The sequence below is a fragment of the Pantherophis guttatus genome, chromosome 1 (genome assembly GCF_059756535.1).
Source record: "Pantherophis guttatus breed Tessera chromosome 1, ASM5975653v1, whole genome shotgun sequence".
NCBI classification, from domain to species: Eukaryota; Metazoa; Chordata; class Lepidosauria; order Squamata; family Colubridae; genus Pantherophis; species Pantherophis guttatus.
Window position 1 is genome coordinate 346297670 of NC_142063.1, and position 23208 is coordinate 346320877.

Sequence of the window (23208 nt, forward strand, 5' to 3'; positions counted from 1 at the left end):
TCCTTCCTTTCTCTTTTCCTTCCTTTCTTCCTTTTTACTCTTCCTTCTTTCCTTACTCTTTTCCCCCCTTCCTTTCTCCCTCCCTTTCTTCCTTCTTTCCCTTTTCCTTCCTTTCTTCCTCCCTCTTCCCTTCCTTTCTTCTTTTCCCTTCCTTCCTTCCTCTTTTCCCCTTCTCTTCCTTCTTTCCTTACTCTTTTCCCCCTCCCTCCTTCCCTCCCTTTCTCCCTCTCCCTTTTCCTTCCTTCCTTCCTTCCTCCCTCTTTTCCCTTCCTTTCTTCCTCTTTTTCCTTCCTTCCTCTTTTCCCTTTCTCTTCCTTCTTTCCTTACTCTTTTTCCCCCTCCCTCCCTCCTTCCCTCCCTTTCTCCCTCCCTCCCTTTCCCTTCCTTCCTTCCTCTTTTCCCTTCTGTCTTCCTTTCCTTGCCCTTTTCCTTTTCTCTTCTTTCCTCCCTCCCTCCCTCCCTCCTTCTTTGCTCCCTTCCTCCGTCTTTCCGTACATAGCACCCCGCTTGCTCTCCGGCACGACTTGCCTTCTCCCCCCACCCCAAAATCTAAACCCTCTGCCCTTCCTCCCCCCCTCCTCCCCCTCCTCCCTCTTTTTCTGTGGTTGTTAAAAAACTTGTGGAAAAGATGTTTTGTTTTGTTTTTTTCCTTTTGAAAACTGACCCCCTTCCGCGAGATCTGTACATTTGAAATCTCCGGTCTGCTGGAATAACCGAGATCTTTTTCATGATTATGCCGTGCTGTCATTTTAATTTTTTGTTTTGTTTTGTTTGCGTTGGTTTTCTTTTTTTTCCCGTACAGTTGATTTTGCTCCGCAACACTGGGGAAAAAAACCATTGCATGGGCCTTTCTCTCTCAACATGTCCAAGCTTTATTCTCCTCCTAATTTTTGTTTTTGTTTTTTTTTTTAATTTTCTTTTTCAGCCCTTCCTTCCCGTAAACTCTCTTCTCCTTTTCCTGTCTTCCCTCCCAAACCATCAGCTGCTTTTTCTCCGGATCGAAAGCAAAAGGTCCGGTCGGTCTCCAGCCGGAGCGAGGCCAAGTCTCAAATCTTGTTCCTTCCACGGAAATCTCTGCATCCCAAATTCACATTTCTTCCCATAAAAAAAAATAAATAAAAGAAATAAATTGTGGATTTGGTCAAAAACTCTGGCCCGTTCGGTTGGCCTCGCTAGAGAATTTCCCACGCATTTTTTTTGGGGGGGGGGGCGGCAAAAGGAGGCTTCCGGGGGGCGTTTGGAAACCACGGATGGACGGGGCTGGGGTCGAAAAGCCGATTTTGTGCAACGGCGAGAAGATTTGCGAAAGAATTCGAACCTTGGACCGGGTCGAGCTTTTCGGAGAATCTCAACCAAGGGAAAAAAAAAAAAAACCTTGAATTGAAAGATAAATATGACCTGTAAATCTCTTTTTTCTCTCCTTTTGTTTCATGAAAAAGGCCCAAATTTTCCTCGGGGGCATTATAGCATAGCATGGGCAGATTTTGGGGGGCAGCGTTAACTAAATCTGGATAACTTTTCAGAGGTGTGGACTTCAACTCCCAGAATTCCCCCGTCCGCCGGGGCATCCTGGGAGTTGAAGTCCACATCACTTCAATGTCCTGGAGAATGGAAAACACGGCTTTTTAAAAAAAAAATGGCTGAAAGCTCATTTCTGGAGAGGAGATCCGCCTCCCACAATCCTGGAACGGTACCCATCCCCTACGGCTGTGCAGATGGGAGTTGTAGTCCTCTGCAGAGCAGAGAGAAATCGCAACCTTTAGCAACCGCGATTGACGCCTGTCATTTCATCCCAATAGGGTGCTTTGTTCCCTTTCCAGTTTTCATCCGAGGTTTGATTAAAAAATCAGAATTAAATAAAATCTCCCATCGGGCTTGCTATATAACACTGCAGGGTGTGAAGAAGGAGAGGAGGGGGGGGGAAAAGGGGGAGGCAGAAGTTGTGTCGCCTTTTAAGCCGTTTTCTCCTTTCACGCAACAAAACGCACCATCGGAAACCCACACGGGGGGCAACAACGACGTATTTATGAATAAAGAAATAATTCGGAATGCAAGAATTTGCAGAATTGCAAAGGGGTTTTTTTGCAAATCTGTCATTTGCAAATTGATCTCGTTGACTATTCAGTGCTGGGCGGGCAAAATTCAAGAGATTGCAGACTTTGTCAAAGCCCAGTAAAAATAATAATAATAATAATTGGAATATTTTGCAAAATTCCAAAGATTTGGTGGGTTTTTTTAAAAAAAAAATGGTCTACTTTGCACAGGGAATTTGCCCCTTTCTGTGATTTTGGATAACATTTCCAACTTTGGGAGGTAGAATAGATATTCTGGGGGGTTTTGTTCTTCCTGTCAATCATTTCTGACCCCTAGCTGTTGCTCTTCCCCTTAGTAAGTTCAGCAATTTTTCATTTTTCTGGGGGGTGGGGAGTGGAGAAGACGAATCCCAACCCCCCCCCCACTTATGACCCTGTTCTGTTGGTGCCCAGGCATTTTGCCACAAGTAAACTGGTGACTTCTACAATTCAGACCAATCAAATAATAATAAAAAAAGGCAGGTTTGCGAAAATTTCCTACAAGTCCGTCTTTTCTCGGGGTGGGGGTCGGGGGGTGGAAAGGTGGGCATTTAAAATCTGCATTCCAGAGCAGGAATTTCATCATGGCTGCACCCAGAATAATTGGGGGGGGGATCTTTGCCCCCTCTCCCCACTTTCACCCATGAACCCCAAGAGAGCCTGTGGGGGGAGCTGCCACTGTCTGTTGGCCCCTTGACTAAATCTTAAATCTGTTCCCCGTTGTTGTAGGGTACAAAGGAAGATGTGAGAATTACACCAAAACAGAAGTTTTTCTCAAACTTTGAAAGGGGTGGACTTCAACTCCCAGAGTTTGCTAATAAAGAGGCTGGCTGGGGAATTCTGGGAGTGGAAGTCCACCCATCTTAAAGCATGCAGTTTGGGGGATTCTGGGAGTGGAAGTCCACCCCTCTTAAAGCATGCTGGCTGGGGGATTCTGGGAGTGGAAGTCCACCCCTCTTAATGCATTAGGCTTGGGAATTCTGGGAGTTGAAGTCCACCCATCTTAAAGCATGCGGGTTGGGGGATTCTGGGAGTTGAAGTCCACCCATCTTAAAGCATGCGGGTTGGGGGATTCTGGGAGTTGAAGTCCACCCATCTTAAAGCATGCGGGTTGGGGGATTCTGGGAGTGGAAGTCCACCCATCTTAAAGCATGCTGGCTGGGGGATTCTGGGAGTGGAAGTCCACCCATCTTAAAGCATGCTGGCTGGGGGATTCTGGGAGTGGAAGTCCACCCATCTTAAAGCATGCAGTTTGGGGGATTCTGGGAGTGGAAGTCCACCCATCTTAAAGCATGCTGGCTGGGGAATTCTGGGAGTTGAAGTCCACCCCTCTTAATGCATTAGGCTTGGGAATTCTGGGAGTTGAAGTCCACCCATCTTAAAGCATGCAGGTTGGGGGATTCTGGGAGTTGAAGTCCACCCATCTTAAAGCATGCGGGTTGGGGGATTCTGGGAGTTGAAGTCCACCCATCTTAAAGCATGCGGGTTGGGGGATTCTGGGAGTTGAAGTCCACCCATCTTAAAGCATGCGGGTTGGGGGATTCTGGGAGTGGAAGTCCACCCCTCTTAATGCATTAGGCTTGGGAATTCTGGGAGTTGAAGTCCACCCATCTTAAAGCATGCAGGTTGGGGGATTCTGGGAGTGGAAGTCCACCCATCTTAAAGCATGCGGGTTGGGGGATTCTGGGAGTTGAAGTCCACCCATCTTAAAGCATGCGGGTTGGGGGATTCTGGGAGTTGAAGTCCACCCATCTTAAAGCATGCAGGTTGGGGGATTCTGGGAGTGGAAGTCCACCCATCTTAAAGCATGCTGGCTGGGGGATTCTGGGAGTTGAAGTCCACCCATCTTAAAGCATGCAGGTTGGGGGATTCTGGGAGTGGAAGTCCACCATCCTTAAAGTTGCCAAGGTTGAGAAAAGGTCCCCTAATCTTCCACCTTAACTCAGTAACTTAACTTTTTCTCAAAGTTTTTGGGGAAAGAGCACCCTAAGTATTGACAGGACTAAAAACTACAACATGGCCAAACTTCCCATCTCCTCAACAGAGCTTCTTGAGTTTCAACCCCCTTCTTGAATCCATCGGCTCCAGAGATTTGAACCCAGGTCCTCTCTGCAAACTATTTGACTGCTGCACCCAGAAAAAAACGGCTTCATGAGATCAAGGTTGGACCTTCCGGGTTTCAAATTCACAGGAAAAGAAATTTTTTTTACCTCATTCTCCTTGTTGGCCTTTCCTACCTGCCCCACATTTTGTCGTACAGATAGTCTTCGACTTGCGACCACAATTGAGCCCAACATTTCCGTTGCTAAGCGAGACAACTGCTAAGTGAGCTTTGGCCCCGTTTCACTATACTTTCCACAGTTGTTAAGCGTTATCACCGCGATTGTTTAAATTAATAACACCGTTGTTAAGCGAGGCTGGCTTCCCCCACTGACTCTGCTGGTCAGAAAGTCCCAAATTTTGATCACGCGATCCCTGGGGATGCTGGAACGGTCGTTAAGTGTGACAAACGAGTCCCTTTTTCCAGCGCCAATGCGACTTCGAACGGTCACTAAATGAATTTTTGTAAGTCAAGGACAGCCTGGAGTTAACGCCAACCTGTAGGGGACGCCTTTTGCAGGCCTCCATGAGGTCCAGTGAGACGATTGGGAAATAATAAATTTTATTGCTTAAGCTGCAGATATCTCCGCTTTTATTCGGCCCCGGAGATCCAAACGGTCACTAAACGAACTTGTTGTATATCAAGGACAACCTGACAATGGTCTGTAGGTTCTCTTGCTGGGAGGGGGGGTGTTGGACTAGATGACCTGCAAGGTCCCTTCCAACTCCGTTAAATCTAATCTGTAGTTAACGCCAACCAGGAGGGGGATGCCTTTTGCAAGCCTCCATGAGGTCTAGTGGCATGACTGGGGAAATTTAAAAATAATACATTTTATTGCTTAAGCTGCAGATATCTCTGCTTTATTCGGCCCCGGGGGCTCCAAATTGGGGCTGTTCTCAGGGGTCCTCGCCTTCTGCCCTCCAGCTGGCATCCCCTAGGCTCCGTCCTCGTGAGCAGGGCGCAGATCGAGGGCTGCCCCAGCGATCCGCGCCGTGTTGACCCCGCAAGCGGAAAAGAAATTGCAATTGCAATTCGGACTCCAATGGCGGAAAGCCGGGCCGGTCACTCCTTCTGCCCCTCGGCGCCATCCTTGCCCGCGTCCGTCTCCTCCAATCCGGACTTCCCTTTGGATCTCATCCGCTTCTTCTTGGCCAGCTGAGCCAGTTCCCTCATGATGTATCGCACAGCGACGCCGTCGCCAGATTTCTCGGCCACTTCCAAGGCGGTTTTGTAAACCTCCCTGGCCTGGGAATATTCTCCTGGAAAAGAGTTAATGTAGAAAATACAGGTAAGTCCTTGACTTATGACCGTTCGTTTAGTGACCGAAGTTACAAAACGGTCCTGAAAAACGTGACTTCGGGCTGTTTTTCGCACTTAACGACCGTCGCAACATCTCCACGGTCACGGGATCAAGATTCGGACGCTTGGCCACTGACTCATATTTACGACGGTTTTTGTGTCCTCCGGAGGTCATGTGATTCCCCTTGGGCGACCTCCTGACATGCAACGTCAACGGGGGAAGCCGGATTCACTTAACAACCAACTTAACCACTGCAGTGATTCACTTAAGAACCATGGCAAGAAAGGTCATAGAATTGGGAGTGACTCACTTAATAACCACCTTGTTTTAGTGACGGGAATTCTGGCCGCCAATTGCGGTTGTGAAGTCAAGGTCTACCTGTACATAGCTAAGAGAGCAAGTTGAGTGTAGGGGTTAAAGGCACCTGGCTAAAAAGCAGGAGAACTGAATTCTAATCCTGCTTTAATCATGAAAACCAATTGGGGGACTTTGGGCCAATCACCAGGAGACGGTTGTTCTAGTCCCGCCTTAGGCATGACAGTTGGCTGTATGATTTTGGACCAATCACCAGGAGACAGTGAGTTCTAGTCCCGCCTTAGGCGTGAAAGTTGGTTTTTTTGGACCAATCACCAGGAGACAGTGAGTTCTAGTCCCGCCTTACGCATGACCGTTGGCTTTTTTGGACCAATCACCAGGAGACATTGAGTTCTAGTCCCGCCTTACGCATGACAGTTGGCTTTTTTGGACCAATCACCAGGAGACGGTGAGTTCTAGTCCCGCCTTACGCATGACAGTTGGCTATATGATTTTGGACTAATCGCCAGGAGACAGTGAGTTCTAGTTCTGCCTTAGGCATGAAATTGTTTTTTTGGGGGGGACCAATCACCAGGAGACGGTGAGTTCTAGTCCCGCCTTACGCATGACAGTTGGCTTTTTTTGGACCAATCACCAGGAGAGGGTGAGTTCTAGTCCCGCCTTACGCATGACAGTTGGCTATATGATTTTGGACTAATCGCCTGGAGACAGTGAGTTCTAGTTCTGCCTTAGGCATGAAATTGTTTTTTTGGGGGGGACCAATCACCAGGAGACGGTGAGTTCTAGTCCCGCCTTACGCACGAAAGTTGGCTTTTTTTGGACCAATCACCAGGAGACGGTGAGTTCTAGTCCCGCCTTAGGCATGACAGTTGGCAGTATGATTTTGGACCAATCACCAGGAGATTCTGAGTTCTAGTCCCGCCTTAGGCAGGACTAAAGCCGGTTGGGTGACTTTTGGGCCAGTTCCTTTCTCTGAGACCAACCTACCTCACAGGGTTGTTGTGGGAAAAATAGGAGGAGGAGAAAGTATTAGGAACGCTTTCCGCCTTGAATTATTTGTAAAGAACAATAAAGGCGGTTAATAATAAAAGCACCCAAAAGTGCTTTTTCCTAAAATCAACTGGACATTCACGGGTTTTTTTCTTTGAAAATGTTTCCCTTCTCATGATTTGAGAATCTAGACAGAAATAATAAAATATTATAAAATAATATTTTATAGAAAATAAAAATAAAACAAAACAGTTTCATAATAACAATACAATACACTACAATAATACAATACAGGCAGTCCTCGACTTGCGACCACAATGGCGCCCAAAATTTCTGTTGCTAAAAGGAGAGCAATTTGTCAAGTGAGTTTTTGCCCCGGTTTTCGACCCTTCTCGCCGCTTTTGTTAAGTGTATCACTGCCGTTGTTAATTTACTAACACCGTCGTTAAGTGAATCTGTTGACTTTGAAGGTCACAAGAGGGGATCAGCGGGACACGGCACCCGTCATAAATACGAGTCAGTTGCCACGCACCTGAAGTTCGATCACGTGACCACGGGGACGCCGTAATGGTCGTTAAGCGTGAAAAGCCGAAGTCCTAAGTCACTTTTTCCAGTTCCGTGGTAACTTTGAACAGTCACTAAACGAAGTGTTGTAAGTCAAGGACTGACTGTATGATACAAACGCTGTTTTAAGGGCTTTTTTTCCAGATCAGGAAAAACAAAAAAATCAAGTTTTCGTTCATCTGGGCAAAAACGAGCATTTCCCAGTGGGAGGGGGAAAAAAAGTCAAAAATTCAGCCGAATTGTCACTTTTATTCTGCGTCTCGAAGAGGACTCTTCTAACAGACTTAACAGAGTGGGAAGGGACCTTGGAGGTCATCTAGTCCATCGGTCACCAACTGGGGGTCCGTGAGAAAACTTTGGTGGTCCGCAGAAAAATTATTTGTTGCATTTTTTATATTGCACTAAGTGTTTGTTTATGTTTTATTAAATTTTATTTTATTAAATTTAATATTTAATTTAATAAAATTAAATAAAATATTACATATTTATGTAATATGTTTTATTAAATCCGGGGTCCTCAAACTACAGCCCCTGGGACGGATACGTGCAATGAATGCTGCGGAGAGTCTCCCCCTTTGGGGTCTCTTTGGGTGGGTCGGAGGGGGGCAGAAATTCCGACTTGGGGTCTGCTTCAGCCTCCTGGTGGGGGGCTTTGGGCGAAGCCTGGAGGGAAGGGCCACTGGTGGAGAAGAGCCGGAGGGACTCGTTCCAGTGGGACTGCATCACGGCCTGGAACTGGCTGACCATCTCAGGCCGCTGAGCCTCCGGGGGCCGGTACCCGGCCTTGCATTCTTGCAGGTCTTCGCTCTGCTTGGAAAACCTATGCTCCTAGTCCTCAGTGAGGTGCTTCTGCTGAGCCCCCTTCTCGGCCAGATCCAATTTGAACTGAGCTGTTTTGCCAACTCTTTCTCCTGGTGGCCGCTTAGCTCCAGCAACTGCTTCCTGTTGGGGTCTTAAGGAGCCCGGGCGGGCAGGCGAAGAGGGGCTGGGAAGGGGAGGGGCGAGTAGAGACCGGCGAGACGCCCCTCAAGATGAGTGACATCAAGTTGGCCACGCCCACCCAGGCACATGACCACCTAGCCACGCCCACCCAGCCGGTCATTAGGCAGATCGTATTAGTGGTCCGCGGGATTTAAAATTTATTTATTTATTTTATTTTTATTTTTATTAAATTCGTATACTGCCCTTCTCCTGCTGGACTCAGGGCGGTGCACAGCCAAAAATAAAAAAAAAACATTCCAATACAAAATTTTAATTTTTTAAAAAGATTACACAACTTTGGCCCGAAATTTAAAACATCCCAACTAAAACCCATAGACAAATTAAAAATCTAACGTCTCAAAAGGGGATGAATTATGAATTATTGGTGGTCCCTGAAGTCCGAAAGGTTGGTGATTCCTGATCTAATCCAACCCCCCTCACTCAAGGAGGAGACCCTACACACCATTTCTGACCGATGGCAGCCCAGTCTCTCCTTGAAAGCTTCCGGGGATGAAGCTCCCACAACTTCTGAATGACAGAATAATAACGGAATAAACAGAGTTGGAAGGGACCTTTGGAGGTCATCTAGTCCAACCCCGCCCTCCAGCCCAAGCAAGAGACCCCCACACATTTCCAGCAGATTCCCCCCAGTTCTCATCTCCCTGCCCCACCACGCTGATTTGCACCCCGATGCCGTCTCTCACCTCTATGGATCAGGATGCCGGCCAGGTTATTCAAGATAACGTGGGTATCCGTGTGCTCAGTTTGCTGGGCCAGTTCCGCGGCTCTGCTCACCTGGGCGTAGGCTTCATCGTGAAGCCCCTGAGCGTCCAGCGCCGTGGCCAAATCGTTCATCACCACCACGGTCTGAGCCGGGGAGGAAATCGAAACAAACAAACAAACAAACAAATAATCTGGATCAGAAGGACAAGAATGAAGTCGAGGGACTCCGAAGCCAGAAAGGCTGCCCTGCTCTAGGAGCGCTTGGTGCTCTCTGAGCTTGGTGGCTTTCTTGCAGACGTCTCATGACCCAGCTGAGTGATATTATCAGTGTGGGTGTGGGTTTAATGGAGAGGAGGAAGGAGAGAGGGAGGAGGAGGAGGAGGAAGATGACCGGGGTGCTTGGTGCTCTCTGAGCTCGGTGACTTTCTTGCAGACGTCTCATGACCCAGCTGAGTGATATTATCAGTAGTAGAAGAGTGTGGGTTTAGTAGAAAGGAGGAGGAGGAGAACTGTGGGGTCCTTGGTGCTCTCTGAGTTTGGTGGTTTTCTTGCAGACCTTTCATGACCCAACTAGATAACATCATCAGTGCTAGACGGGAAGAGGAAGAGGAGGAGGAAGAGGAGAAGGAAGAGGAAGAGGAAGAAGGAGGAGGAAGAGGAAGAGGAGGAGGAAGAGGAGGAAGGAGGAAGAGGAAGAAGAGGAAGAGGAAGGAAGACGAGGAAGACGAGGAGGAGGAAGAGAAGGAGAAGAGGAGGAGGAAGAGGAAGAGAAGGAAGAGGAAGAGGAAGAGGAGGAAGGAGGAAGAGGAGGAGGAAGAGGAGGAAGAGGAGAAGGAAGAGAAGAAGGAGGAGGAGGAGGAGGAGGAGAAGGAAGAGGAAGAGGAGGAGGAAGAGGAGGAGGAAGAGGAGGAAGGAGGAAGAGGAGGTGGAGGAGAAGGAAGAGGAAGAAGGAGGAAGAGGAGGAAGAGGAGAAGGAAGATGAGGAAGACGAGGAGGAGGAAGAGAAGGAGGAAAAGGAAGAGGAGGAGGTGGAGGAGGAGGAGAGGAGGAGGAGGAGGAGGAGGAGAAGGAAGAGGAGGAGGAAGAGGAGGAAGAGGAAGAGGAAGGAGGAAGAGGAGGAAGACGAGGAGGAGGAAGAGAAGGAGGAGAAGGAAGAGGAAGAGGAAGAGGAGGAGGAGAGGAGGAGGAAGAGGAGAAGGAAGAGGAGGAAGAGGAGGAGGAGGAGGAAGAGGAGAAGGAAGAGGAAGAGGAAGAAGGAGGAGAAGGAGGAGGAGGAGGAGGAGGACAGACTGTGGCTCTTTGAGCTTGGTAGTTTTCTTGCAGACATTGACCCAACTTGGTAACATCATCAGTGTTAGAAGGGAAGGGGGGTTTGTGGAGAGGAAGAGGAGGAGGAGGAGGAGGAGGACTGTGGGGTCCTTGGTGCTCTCTGAGCTTGGTGGTTTTCTTTCAGACGTCTCACAACCCACCTAGGGAACGTCACCAGCACAAGAAAGAGAAGGAGGAGAAAGAAGGCAACGATGGGGTCCTTTGTACTCTTGATTTTCTTTCAGACGTCTCAGGATCCAACTAGCTAACATCATCTGTGCTGGGAAGGAGGGGGATTTCCTCTGTTTTACTCCAATCAAGGCTCTACCAACTCACGCAAACAAGTAAACATTAAACCACAGCCTAATCCAGGACCTACCAAGACTGCTCCCACTGACAGGGCAAGCCGCTTGTACTTAAAATGACAGCAAAGCCCTGCTTCCTTCTAGCATTGATGCCGTTACCTAGTTTGGTAATAAAACGTCTACAAGGAAAGCACAGAGCTCAGAGAGTTCCCAAGGACCCCACAAGCAGAAAAATACCAATTATTATTTTTTTTTGGCAGCCCAACCAATCCTTCTGGTGTTCAAAAGTGTGCCGTTTCTTCATTTCACCGACAATCCCATCTTCACGACCGCACCCCGGGAAGCGGGTTGGGTAGCCCCAAATGCCCAGCCCGAACCTGTGCCAAAAGGGAGCACTGGAACTCACAGCCACCCGGTTTTCAGGGGGGGCACCTGCCACCCGACACCCAACTACCTTCTCTTTGCAAAAGGGGAGAAGAAAATTCCTCCGGCCCCTCCCCAAACCCCAAATCTGAATCGCAAGCGGTCACTTCTGGCTTTAAGAATTACAGAATGGGCTTCCTCTTTTTTTTTCTTCGCAAGTTTTTATTTGTGTGTGTGTGTGTGTGTGTGTGTGTGTGTGTGTGTACACACACACACACACACACACACATATATATATATATATACATATATCACTTTTTCTTTTTTTTTCTTTCTCCTTCCTTTCTTTCTCCTTTCTTCCTCCCACCTATCCATCTTCCTCACTCTTCTTTCTATCCTTTTCTTCCTTCCTTCCCTCTTTCCTTTCTTTCTTTTTCTTTCTTTCTCCTCCTTCCTCCCACCTATCCATCTTCCTCACTCTTCTTTCTATCCTTTTCTTCCGTCCTTCCTTCCCTCTTTTTTTCTTTCTTTTTCTTTCTTTCTTTCTTTCTCTCCTTTCTTTCTTTCTTTCTCCTTTCTTCCTCCACCTATCCATCTTCCTCACTCTTCTTTCTATCCTTTTCTTCCTGCCTTCCTTTCTTTCCTTTCTTTTTTTTTTCCTTCCTTCCTCCCACCTATCCATCTTCCTCACTCTTCTTTCTATCCTTTTCTTCCTGCCTTCTTTCTCTTTCCTTTCTTTCTCTCTTTCTCCTTCCTTCCTCCCACTTATCCATCTTCCTCACTCTTCTTTCTATCCTTTTCTTCCTTCCTTCCTTTCTTTCCTTTCTTTTTCCTTCCTTCCTCCCACCTATCCATCTTCCTCACTCTTCTTTCTATCCTTTTCTTCCTTCCTTGTTTCTCTTTCCTTTCTTTCTTTCTCTTTCTCCTTCCTTCCTCCCACTTATCCATCTTCCTCACTCCTTTCTATCCTTTTCTTCCTTCCTTCCTTTTCTTTTTCTTTCATTCTTTCTCCTTCCTTCCTCCCACCTATCCATCTTCCTCACTCTTCTTTTTATCCTTTTCTTCCTTCCTTCCTTCTCTTTCCTTTCTTTCTTTCTTTCTCCTTCCTTCCTTCCACCTATCCATCTTCCTCACTCCTTTCTATCCTTTTCTTCCTTCCTTCCTTTTCTTTTTCTTTCATTCTTTCTCCTTCCTTCCTCCCACCTATCCATCTTCCTCACTCTTCTTTTTATCCTTTTCTTCCTTCCTTCCTTCTCTTTCCTTTCTTTCTTTCTCCTTCCTTCCTTCCACCTATCCATCTTCCTCACTCCTTTCTATCCTTTTCTTCCTTCCTTCCTTTTCTTTTTCTTTCATTCTTTCTCCTTCCTTCCTCCCACCTATCCATCTTCCTCACTCTTCTTTCTATCCTTTTCTTCTTTCCTTCCTTCTTTCTTTTTCTTTCATTCATTCTCCTTCCTTCCTCCCACCTATCCATCTTCCTCACTCCTTTCTATCCTTTTCTTCCTTCCTTCCTTTTCTTTTTCTTTCATTCTTTCTCTTTCCTTCCTCCCACCTAACCATCTTCCTCACTCCTTTCTATCCTTTTCTTCCTTCCTTCCTTCTTTCCTTTTTCTTTCTTTCTCCTTCCTTCCTCCCACCTATCCATCTTCCTCACTCTTTCTATCCTTTTCTTCTTTCCTTCCTTCTTTCTTTTTCTTTCATTCTTTCTCCTTCCTTCCTCCCACTTATCCATCTTCCTCACTCTTCTTTCTATCCTTTTCTTCTTTGATTCCTTCCTTCTTTCTTTCTCTTTCATTCTTTCTTCCTTCCTCCCACGTATCCATCTTCCTCACTCTCCTTTCTATCCTTTTTTCTCCTTTTTTTGTTCTTTCTCTTTTCTTTCTCTTTCTTTCATTCTCTCCTTCCTTCCACCTAACCATCTTCCTCACTCTTCTATCCTTTTCTTTCTTTCTTTCTTTTTCTTTCATCCTTCCTTCCTTCCCTCCCTCCCTCCTTTTCTTTCTTTTAGTTTCTTTCTTTCTCTTCCTTCCTTCTTTTCTTTTCCCTTTCCCTTTCTATCTCACACTCCCTTTGCCCCAGCTCCCTTTCTCTCCCTTAATTTCCTATTCTTTGACATAATAAAATAAAACCTTAAGAAACATTAAAAAAAAAAAAGAAAAAAAAAAGAATTACGGAATGGGAAGGGACCTCGGAGGTCATCTAGTCCAACCCCCCTGCTCCGGCAGGAAACCCCATCAAGCCTATAAACCGATGAGTTTCTGCCCTTCTGTCCTTATTTATTTTATTTTATCAAATTTATTTATTTTTATTAAATTTCTATACCGCCCTTCTCCCGAAGGACTCAGGGCGGTGAACAGCCAGAAGATAAAACACAGAAATACAAAATTTAAAATAAATTAAAACGAATTAAATAATTTAGGCTGAATTTTAAAATACCCCAAGTCCTTCACCCTTGGAAGCCCCCCGGTGCTCACCTGGGGGTGCCTCTCCCCGTTGACCTCCAGCGCGATCTTCAGGGCGCGCTCGTACATCGTCTGGGCCAGCGCTGTCTGATGGTGCGCCAGGAGATAGCGGGCGTAGGAGTCCAAACTCATGGCCAGTAAAAGGTGAGTGTTGACTCGGTCTTCCTCTGGGACAAGAGGGGAAGAGAGCGTGAACCCAGCCAGGCTCCGGTCTGCATTACAGGCAGTCCTCCACTTACGACCGTTCATTTAGTGACCGTTAAAAAGAGTTACCACAGCCCTGAAAAACGGGACTTGGGACCGTTTTTCACACTGACGACTGTCGTGATTGAGAACCGTGCTTCTTACTTACGTCCGTTGCGGCATCCCCGCGGTCAAAATTCAGACGCTTGGCAACTGACTCGTATTTATGACGGTCGGCAGTGTTCCCGGGGTCACGTGATCCGCTTTTGTGACCTTCTGACAAGCAAAAGGGGAAGCTGGATTCTCTTAACAACTATGTGACTAACTTAACAACGGCAGTGATTCGCTTAACAACGGTGGCCATGAAGGTCATAAAATGGGGTGGAATTCACTTAACAACTGTCTCGCTTAGCAGCAGAAATTTTGGCCTCCGTTGTGGTCGTAAGTCGAGGACTACCTGTAATACCATGAAGTATAATTCCCAGAAGGTTCCTCCGCCCCACAACCAAATATCAGGTAGTCCTCGAATTACGACCACAATGGAGACTGCTCATCACAGTCACAATACTTGTAAAATGCATTAGTCCCCAGCCTGATTTTAAAACCATTTTTTGCAGCAGCCGTTAAGTGAATGCCATGGTCGTTAAGCAGCTTGGGAGCAGTTTGGCTGGAAAAACCAGAAGCAAATGCCGTCGGTTTTGAGAAAACCGTCATAAAATGCGGTCCCGTCACCACAGGATACCGCAAAGAGCCGTAAATGCGGGTTCTGAGCGCCTGAGGTTTCATCATATGACCACAAGGGGGCGGCAACTGTCAGAATCTGGGTCATAAGAAGCAGCCCGGTAAGTTAGTCGTAACTTCGAACCGTGGCTGAGGGATCGGTCGTAAGTCAAGGACTCCCTGTAAGTAAATTCTCTTCAGGATTGTCAGGCTGAAGGCCAAGAGGTCCTCTACCTGGCAAGGCGTCCGCGGGCGTCTCCTTCTGCTTAGCGACCTTCTCCTCCAGGGTCAGGATGCAGAACTGGTAGCCGGCCAGGGCGAGTTTGTCCCTGCGCAGGAAAAAGGAAATAGGGAAACGTTTATTTAAAGTTCCTTTGGGGGTTCATATTTTATATGTAAAGAGATGTTTTTCCCCTCAAGTCAGTTAGTCTCTCTCTCTCCCTCCCTCCCTCCCTTCCACCTCTCCCTATCTATCTCCCTATATCTATCTATCATCCATCATATCTATCTATCTATCCATCCATCCATCCATTATCTATCTATCATCCATCTATCCATCCATCTATCCATGCATCCATCATCTATCCATCCATCCATTATCTATCTATCCATCCATCCATTATCTATCATCTATCCATCCATCTATCCATCTATCCATCCATCATCTATCCATCCAGTATCTATCTATCCATCCATCCATTATCTATCTATCATCTATCTATCCATCCATCTATCCATCCATCTATCCATCCATCTATCCATGCATCCATCATCTATCCATCCATCCATTATCTATCTATCCATCCATCCATTATCTATCATCTATCTATCCATCCATCTATCCATCTATCCATCCATCCATTATCTATCCATCCAGTATCTATCTATCCATCCATCCATCCATCCATCATCTATCTATCCATCCATCTATCCATCCATCCATCATCTATCCATCCATCCATTATCTATCTATCCATCCATCCATCCATTATCTATCTATCTATCCATCCATCCATTATCTATCTATCTATCATCTATCTATTCATCCATCTATCCATCCATCCATCCATCCATCCATTATCTACCCACCCATACATCTATCCATCCATCCATCCATCCATCATCTATCCATCCATCCATTATCTATCCATCCATCCATCCAGTATCTATCTATCCATCCATCTATCCATCCATCATCTATCCATCCATCTATCATCTATTTACCCACCCATCTATCCATCCATCCATCTATCCATCCATCCATTATCTATCCATCCATCCACCCATCCATCCATCCATCATCTATCCACCCACACAACTATCCATCCATCTATCATCTATTTACCCACCCATCTATCCATCCATCCATCCATTATCTATCTATCTATCCATCCATCCATTATCTATCCACCCATCCATCATCTATCTATCTATCTATCTATCTATCTATCATCTGTCTGTCTGTCTGTCTGTCTGTCTGTCTATCTATATCTATCTATCTATCTATCTATCTATCTATCTATCTATCTATCTATCTATCTATCCATCTATCTGTCTGTCTGTCTATCTATCATCTATCCATCCATTTCAGCCAAATGGCTATCCAATCTCTTCTTTGAAACCTCCAGTAATGAAGCACCCACAACTTCTGGTGGCAAGTAGTCCCACTGGTTAATTGTTCTGACTGTCAGGAAATTCCTCCTTAGTTCTAGGTTGCTTCTCTCCTTGATGAATTTCCACCCATTGGCTTCTTGTCTTGGGGCTTTGGAGATGGGATTAAAACTTACTGGTTTTGAGCCGCATAGATGCTGGCCAGCTTCAGGGACATCTGGAGGATAGCATTGTCATCCTGGAGGATAAGGGGGGGGGGTTGATGTGTTAAGGCATCATCTTCCTAAACTTCGTGACACCCCCACCCCCCCACCACCACAAAACAAACCAAGAACCTCAGAAAACCCCATTTTCCACCTGGGTTTTTTTTTTTTGGAAAGCCTGGGAAAAAAAGGCTTGCATTCACTAGCTGAATAAATCACTTGGGGAAGCCCCTCCCTTCTCTTTGCCCCCTTAACATTCTCCCCACTCCGGAAGACCCCCAAACTTCAGCCATGAGCCCCCTGGGACCCTGCCGTGCGACTGGACGGTAGTTAAAATGATAATCATTCGATAGGAGCCTGAGTGGCGTAGGAGGCTAATGCCTCCGACTAAGGCAGCATTTAACATCCAGCTGCCTGCAATTACTGCGAGTTCGAATCTCGCCAGGCTCAAGGTTGACTCGGCCTTCCATCCTTTCTAAGGTAGGTAAAATGAGGACCCAGTTTGTGGGGGCAATAAGCTGACTTTGTATAAATATACAAAAGGATGAAGGCTATTGCTTAACGCACTGTAAGCCGCCCTGAGTCTCCGGAGAAGGGCGGCATATAAAAATAAAATAAATAAATAAATAAAAAAAGATAGAAGGAAAGGAGGGAAAGCAGCCCACAATCAAGATGGGGCAGGTAGAAATTAACCTGGGTTCCTAATTGTGGGGTCCTGAGTGCTCTCTGAGCTTTTTTTGGGGGGGGGCGGGGGAGTTTCTTATTAGACGTTTCATGACCCAGCTAGGTAATAAAATCACAGTTGAAAGGGAGGGGGGGGTTGTGGAAAAGAGGAAGATGAGAAGGAGGGGTCCTTAATGCTCTCTTGGATGGGTGGTTTTCTTGCAGACCCACCTAAGTAACACCATCAGGGATGGAAGGGAAGGGGGTTTGCAGAATGATGATGATGGAGGAGGAGGAGGAGGAGGAGGAGGAGGAGGAGGAGGAGGAGGAAGAAGATTATTGTGGGGTCCTTGATGCTCTCTGAGGTTGGAGGTTTTCTTGCAGACATTTCATCACCCAACTAGGTAACGCCATCAGTGCTAGAAGGGAGGTGGGGTTTGTGCCGTGGAGGAGAAGGAGAACAAGAAGGAAGAGGAAGGCTGTGGGGTCCTTGGTGCTCTCTGAGTTTGGTTGTTTATTTGCAGACATTTCGTTACCCAACTAGGGAACATCATCAGTAGAAGAATGGAGTGGAAGGGAGTTTGTAGAGTAAAGAAGGAGAAAGCATGTAGGAAGAGGAGGAGGAAGGAGGAGGAGGAAGAGGAGGAGGAAGGAGGAGGAGGAAGAGGAAGGAGGAGGAGGAAGAGGAGGAGGAAGAGGAGGAAGAGGAAGGAGGAGGAGGAGGAAGAGGAAGAGGAAGGAGGAGGAGGAAGAGGAGGAAGAGGAAGAGGAAGAAGGAGGAGGAGGAAGAGGAGGAGGAAGAGAAGGAAGGAGGAGGAGAAAGAGGAGGAAGAGGAGGAGGAGGAAGAGGAAGAGAAAGGAGGAGGAGGAAGAGGAGGAGGAAGAGAAGGAAGGAGGAGGAGGAAGAGGAGGAGAAGGAGGAGGAGGGAGGAGGAAGAGGAGGGAGGAGGAGGAAGAGGAGGAGGAAGAGGAGGAGGAAGAGGAGGAGGAGGAAGAGGAGGAGGAAGGAGGAGGAAGAGGAGAAGGAGGAGGAGGAGAAGGAGGAGGAGAAAGAGGAGGAGAAGGAGGAAGAGGAGGAAGAGGAGGAGGAGAAGGAAGGAGGAGGAGGAGGAGGAGGAGGAGGAGGAAGAGGAGGAAGGAGGAGGAAGGTTGCAGGGTTCCTGGTGCTCTCTGAATTTGGTTGTTTCCTTGCAGACATTCCATTACCCACCTGGGGCCTGCTAGGGGATTCTGGGAATGGTCGTTAAAGGGGCCGGGTGTGGAGGCCTCCGGTCTAGAGGCAGGCGATCCAAAACCTCCGGGACCCTCCTGGGGCAGTTACTGACGTGCACTTACTTGCTTTGCGTCCCCGGCGAGCATGTAGCTCATGGTGGCTTTGAAAAGCTTCTCGGCCTGGAAGGAGGAAGAGAAGAGAGGCGGCTGGGAGTTGAGAGGCTTGGAGGATCACAAGAGGTTTGAGGAGAGGGGCTCACGGGAGCCCCCCCACCCACCCACCCAATGCCACCCCCCCAAAGGGAATGGCCGGTCCTTCTTTCCTTACCTTCTCCAGCTCTCCTCTCAGGAAGGCCAAGTTTGCCATCTGGAACACACCAAGGAAATGCGGTTATTTCGCTTTTTCCGCTGCTCCGTAGCAGAGAATTTTCCCGTCACTGATTTCTTATTTATGTATTTATATATCCTATTTCTATTTATCTATTTTATAGACAGACAGACAGACAGATATAATTTACTGTATATATAGAATCTATTTATCATCTATCTATCTATAAAATACATAGTTAGAAGAGAATATTTGTAGCTCAGGGTTGAACGGTGATGGTCCTTGGTGCCCTCTGAGCTTGGTGGTTTTCATGCAGACGTTTCATTACCACACTAGGTAATATCATCAGTGCTAGGAGCTGCGGGGTTCAAAAGAACGGCAGGGACTCACCATGTCATACGTGTAAATAATGGCGGTGTTGTTGCGTGACTGCTGAGAGAGCCAGGAGGCTTCGTGCAGGAGGCGCTCGGCTTCCTCCAGTTCTCCTTTCATGATCTTCAGCTAGTGGCGGGAAGGAAGGAAGGGAGGGAGGGAGGGAGGGAGGGAGGGAGAGAAGGAGGGAGGAAGGAAGGAAGGAAGATAGGAAGGAAAGAAGGAAGGAAGGAACATGAGGAAAAGAGGGGAAGGAAGGGAGGAAGGAAGGAAAATTAGAAAAGGAAAAGAGGAAAAGGAAGGAGGAAGGGAGGGAGGGAGGAAGGAAGAAAGAAAAAGAGGAAGGAAGGAACATGAGGAAAAGAGGGGAAGGAAGGAAAGAAGATGGGGAAAAGAGGAGAAAGAAGGGAGGGAGGGAGGGAGAGAAGGAGAGAGGGAGGAAAGAAGAGGAAGGAAAGAAGGAAGGAAGGAACATGAGGAAAAGAGGAGAAGGGAGGGAGGGAGGAAAATGAGAAAAGGAAAAGAGGAAAAGGAAGGAGGGAGGAAGGAAGGAAGAAAGAAAAAGAAGGAAGGAAGGAACATGAGGAAAAGAGGAGAAGGGAGGAAAGAAGGGGAAGGGAAAAGAGGAGAAGGAAGGAAGGAAGATGGGGAAAAGAGGAAAAAGAAGGAAGGGAGGGAGAGAAGGAGGGAAGAAGGAAGGAAGATAGAAAGGAAAGAAGGAAGGAAGGAACATGAGGAAAAAAGGAGAAGGGTGGGAGGGAGGGAGGAAAATGAGAAAAGGAAAAGAGGAAAGGAAGGAGGAAGGGAAGGAAGAAGGAAGGAAGAAAGAAAGAAAAAGAAGGAAGGAAGGAACATGAGGAAAAGAGGGGAAGGAAAGAAAGAAGGGAAAGGGAAAAGGAGAAGGAAGGAAGGAAGATGGGGAAAAGAGAAGAAAGAAGGAAGGGAGGGAGGAAAGGAGAAAGGGAGGGAGAGAAGGAGGGAGGAAGGAAAGAAGGAAGATAGGAAGGAAAGAAGGAAGGAAGGAACATGAGGAGAAGGGAGGGAGGGAGGAAAATGAGAAAAGGAAACGAGAAAAAGGAAGGAGGGAGGGAGGGAGGAAGAAAGAAAGAAAGAAAGAAAGAAAAAGAAGGAACATGAGGAAAAGACGGGAAGGAAGATGGGGAAAAGAGGAGAAAGAAGGGAGGGAGGAAGAAGGAAGGGAGGAAGAAGAGAAGGAGAGAAGGGGAAATGGAGAAGGAAGGAAGGAAGATAGGGAAAAGAGGAGAAAGAACGGAGGGAGGGAGGAAGGAAGGAAGGAAGGAAACACCTGATTAAATTAGCAAAAGCTGCCTAGTAGCTCCCAGAAGAGGTTTTAAAACATGACTGCACCCTTATCAAAATCAAGATAGCGGCCGCCTCATCTTGACCTCCTCCTTGCCTGCACCCTACAGGCACCCTTGGCCCAGCCCCATAGATGGAGAGGGAGCCCCCCACCCACCCACCCACCCAGAGGGAGAGGAGCCGAATGCTGGGGGAGAGGAGAGCAGCTGCAGAGGTCCTTGCCTTCCGGGGTGTCTCTGCTCACCTTGGCTTTTTTCAGCAGGAGAATGATGGCGTCCTCGGGGTCTTCCTTGGCCTTTCCTTCCTCTCCCTCGTCCTTCTTCTCGGTTTCTCCGGAGAAAAGGAAGAAGGCTGGAAGACAAGCAAAGCCAGAGAGGTTGGGGTCCGAGAGGTTCTCCATACCCTCCAGTTAGAGAAAAGTGGGCCAATGGCGGAATTAATAGAACAGAATTAGAATGACAAGAATTAGAATTATAGAATAGAATAGAATTAGAATTAGAATTAGAATTAGAATTAGAATTAAGATAAAGAATAGGATAGGATAGGATAGGATAGGATAGGATAGGATAGGATAGAATAGAATAGAATAGAATAGAATAGAATAGAATAGAATAGAATAGAATAGAATAGAATAGAGATTATTTTCATTACACCACAATGTCAGCCCTTGTACTTCCTTCCTGTAAGCAGACTCATTGTTCTTTTTTTTGGTTTTAAAAACAAAACTTTATTAAACATATAAAAGTAAAATACTATGCTATGTATATACAAGATACATATATATTAATACAAACGACAATACAAAAAAAGTGACTTTGGTCACACGTCCATTATCTTATTAACGGTGCATATTTGTTCATTATTATCCTCGTACAAAATTTTACATTTACTCTCATTTCCACAAATTATCCAATCATACTTATTTATGCAATAAATAAATAAATAAATAAATAAATAAATACCACCTATTCCACACTGTATAACATTTTGAGTCTACCTTGTTCTTAATTTCAAATGTTAGTTCATCCATTTTCGTGCAATTATAGATTTTTGGGGGGGGATTATCAATTGGCTGGTTGGCAGTTGATCAGTTTTCCAATATCGGGCGAGCGCCAATCTGGCTGCAGTGACTAGATGTAATATTGATCATTGTTCTTATTAATGAGCCCCATCACTGTTGTGTCGTCCGCAAATTTAATAATTGCGTTGGTGTTATATACAATGGGGTGCAGTCATGTGGAATAAAGGAATAAAGGAATAAATAATAAAGGAATAAAGGAAATAAAGGAATAAATAAATAAAGGAATAAAGGAAATAAAGGAATAAATAAATAAAGGAATAAAGGAATAAATAATAAAGGAATAAAGGAAATGAATAAATAAATAAAGGAATAAAGGAATAAAGGAAATAAAGGAATAAAGGAAATAAAGGAATAAAGGAAATAAACGAATAAATAAATAAAGGAATAAATAAAGGAATAAAGGAATAAATAAAGGAATAAAGGAATAAATAAATAAAGGAATAAAGGAAATAAAGGAATAAATAAATAAAGGAATAAATAATAGAGGAATAAAGGAAATAAAGGAATAAATAAATAAAGGAATAAATAAATAAATAAATAAAGGAATAAAGGAAATAAAGGAATAAATAAATAAAGGAATAAATAATAAAGGAATAAAGGAAATGAATAAATAAATAAAGGAATAAAGGAATAAAGGAAATAAAGGAATAAAGGAATAAAGGAAATAAACGAATAAATAAATAAAGGAATAAATAAAGGAATAAAGGAATAAATAAAGGAATAAAGGAATAAATAAATAAAGGAATAAAGGAAATAAAGGAATAAATAAATAAAGGAATAAATAATAGAGGAATAAAGGAAATAAAGGAATAAATAAATAAAGGAATAAATAAATAAATAAATAAAGGAATAAATAAATAAAGGAATAAAGGAAATAAAGGAATAAATAAATAAAGGAATAAATAATAAAGGAATAAAGGAAATAAAGGAATAAATAAATAAAGGAATAAATAAAGGAATAAAGGAATAAAGGAAAGGGTTTGCACACAATCCTGGGGGGCTCCTGTGCTTAGTATCAGAGCAGAGGAAGGGTGAGATCCCATCCTTACTGATCAGGCTAGATGACCTCCAAGGGTCCCTTTCAACTCTGTTGTTCTGTATCCTGGCACTCAATGCCCATCAGCCACTGCCCATGTTGGCTGAGGATAATGGTAGGAAGTCAAAGGCAGCTGGAGGAAAAATTACTTTTTTTTTTTTTTAAGATCCAGAATTTGCAAGTCTGAATAAATTTAAAAAAAAAAAAAAAACACTGGAAAACTTATTTTCAATCAATCAACGCCTGTTAATACCGCCCTTCCATTGATGCCTCGGAGGCCCCGCCCACATAGGAAACCACGCCCACTCTGGTCATATCCGAGTCTCCATTGGTCAGTGAGACACGCCCCCTTTCACCTGATAGGCTGAGGCCGCTGCCAACCCGGACGGCTCCTCCCGCTGCCGCTTGACGCCCCGTCCTCCGGCACAGGCCTCCGTTTCTGACCGGCCGGAGCCTCGTTTGCGCCAGGCGGTGTCGAGCGGCCACGGCGGCCGTGACGAGGCCTCGCTGAGGCAGCCGCAGCAGCAGCGACGACAAAAGGGACATGGCCCTTTAAGCGGAGGCGGAGGAAAGAGGAGGAGAAGGAGCAGGGTGACCCTGACGACGGCGGTGACGTCACTGCCTCGGCACGTGATTGGAGAGCAGAAGCGGGACGTTTGGTCACGTGAGTTCCGCGTTCGATTTATAGACTACTTCGTGTAGAATGATGCAGCGTTGAGGTCTTGCGAGATGTTTTACCGATGTGTAGGAAAAACGAGCGAAATCCTAGTTGTTGCTTAATATATCTCTCCGGGAAGGAGAAATAGGCTTATTCGGAAATATTCATTACTTGCCAAATATCGGATACTGCATTTCTCTTTCCTGACCTCAGGTATTGGAGGGCTCGCTCTACACTTTTCTAGCTCTTCGTTCGTTCTGATCTGCACATGCGCAGAATGGGTCATTTGAGCATCAGGTGCTTTTCACTTAATTCTCCACACGAGGCGCTCGATGCT

General features: G+C 45.9%; 2 protein-coding genes across 5 annotated transcripts in view; one reads left to right on the plus strand and one right to left on the minus strand.

Moving 5' to 3' along the window:
• Positions 1–4717: 4717 nt before the first annotated feature.
• On the minus strand, positions 4718–22849 carry TTC19 (tetratricopeptide repeat domain 19). Its single transcript, XM_087890285.1, has 10 exons — positions 22570–22849; positions 20341–20447; positions 18795–18905; positions 18405–18443; positions 18200–18256; positions 16175–16236; positions 14622–14716; positions 13497–13651; positions 9028–9190; positions 4718–5432 (listed from the first exon to the last, which is right to left on the minus strand). Exons 1-10 carry the CDS (start codon positions 22757–22759, stop codon positions 5236–5238), a joined length of 1176 nt encoding a protein of 391 aa, XP_087746411.1. The 5' UTR covers positions 22760–22849; the 3' UTR covers positions 4718–5235.
• ZSWIM7 (zinc finger SWIM-type containing 7) overlaps positions 22741–23208 on the plus strand; it is a 38310-nt gene continuing 37842 nt past the window's right edge. For 3 of the 4 annotated variants that reach the window (XR_015733270.1, XM_087890290.1, XM_087890297.1), the window contains exon 1: positions 22741–22877. The gene's annotated coding sequence lies outside the window, so the exon portion shown is untranslated. The remainder of the gene's footprint in view (positions 22878–23208) is intronic. The other variant, XM_087890291.1, reaches the window with a different exon arrangement.

Coding starts and splice junctions, on each gene's coding strand:
- TTC19 (XM_087890285.1), bottom strand. CDS start 22,759: ATGTCCCTTTTGTCGTCGCTGCTGCTGCGGCTGCCTCAGCGAGGCCTC. Junction 20,448..22,569: donor CAGCGGCCTCAGCCTATCAG/GTGAAAGGGGGC, acceptor CTTGTCTTCCAG/CCTTCTTCCTTTTCTCCGGA. Junction 13,652..14,621: donor GCCCGCGGACGCCTTGCCAG/GTAGAGGACCTC, acceptor CTCTTGTCCCAG/AGGAAGACCGAGTCAACACT.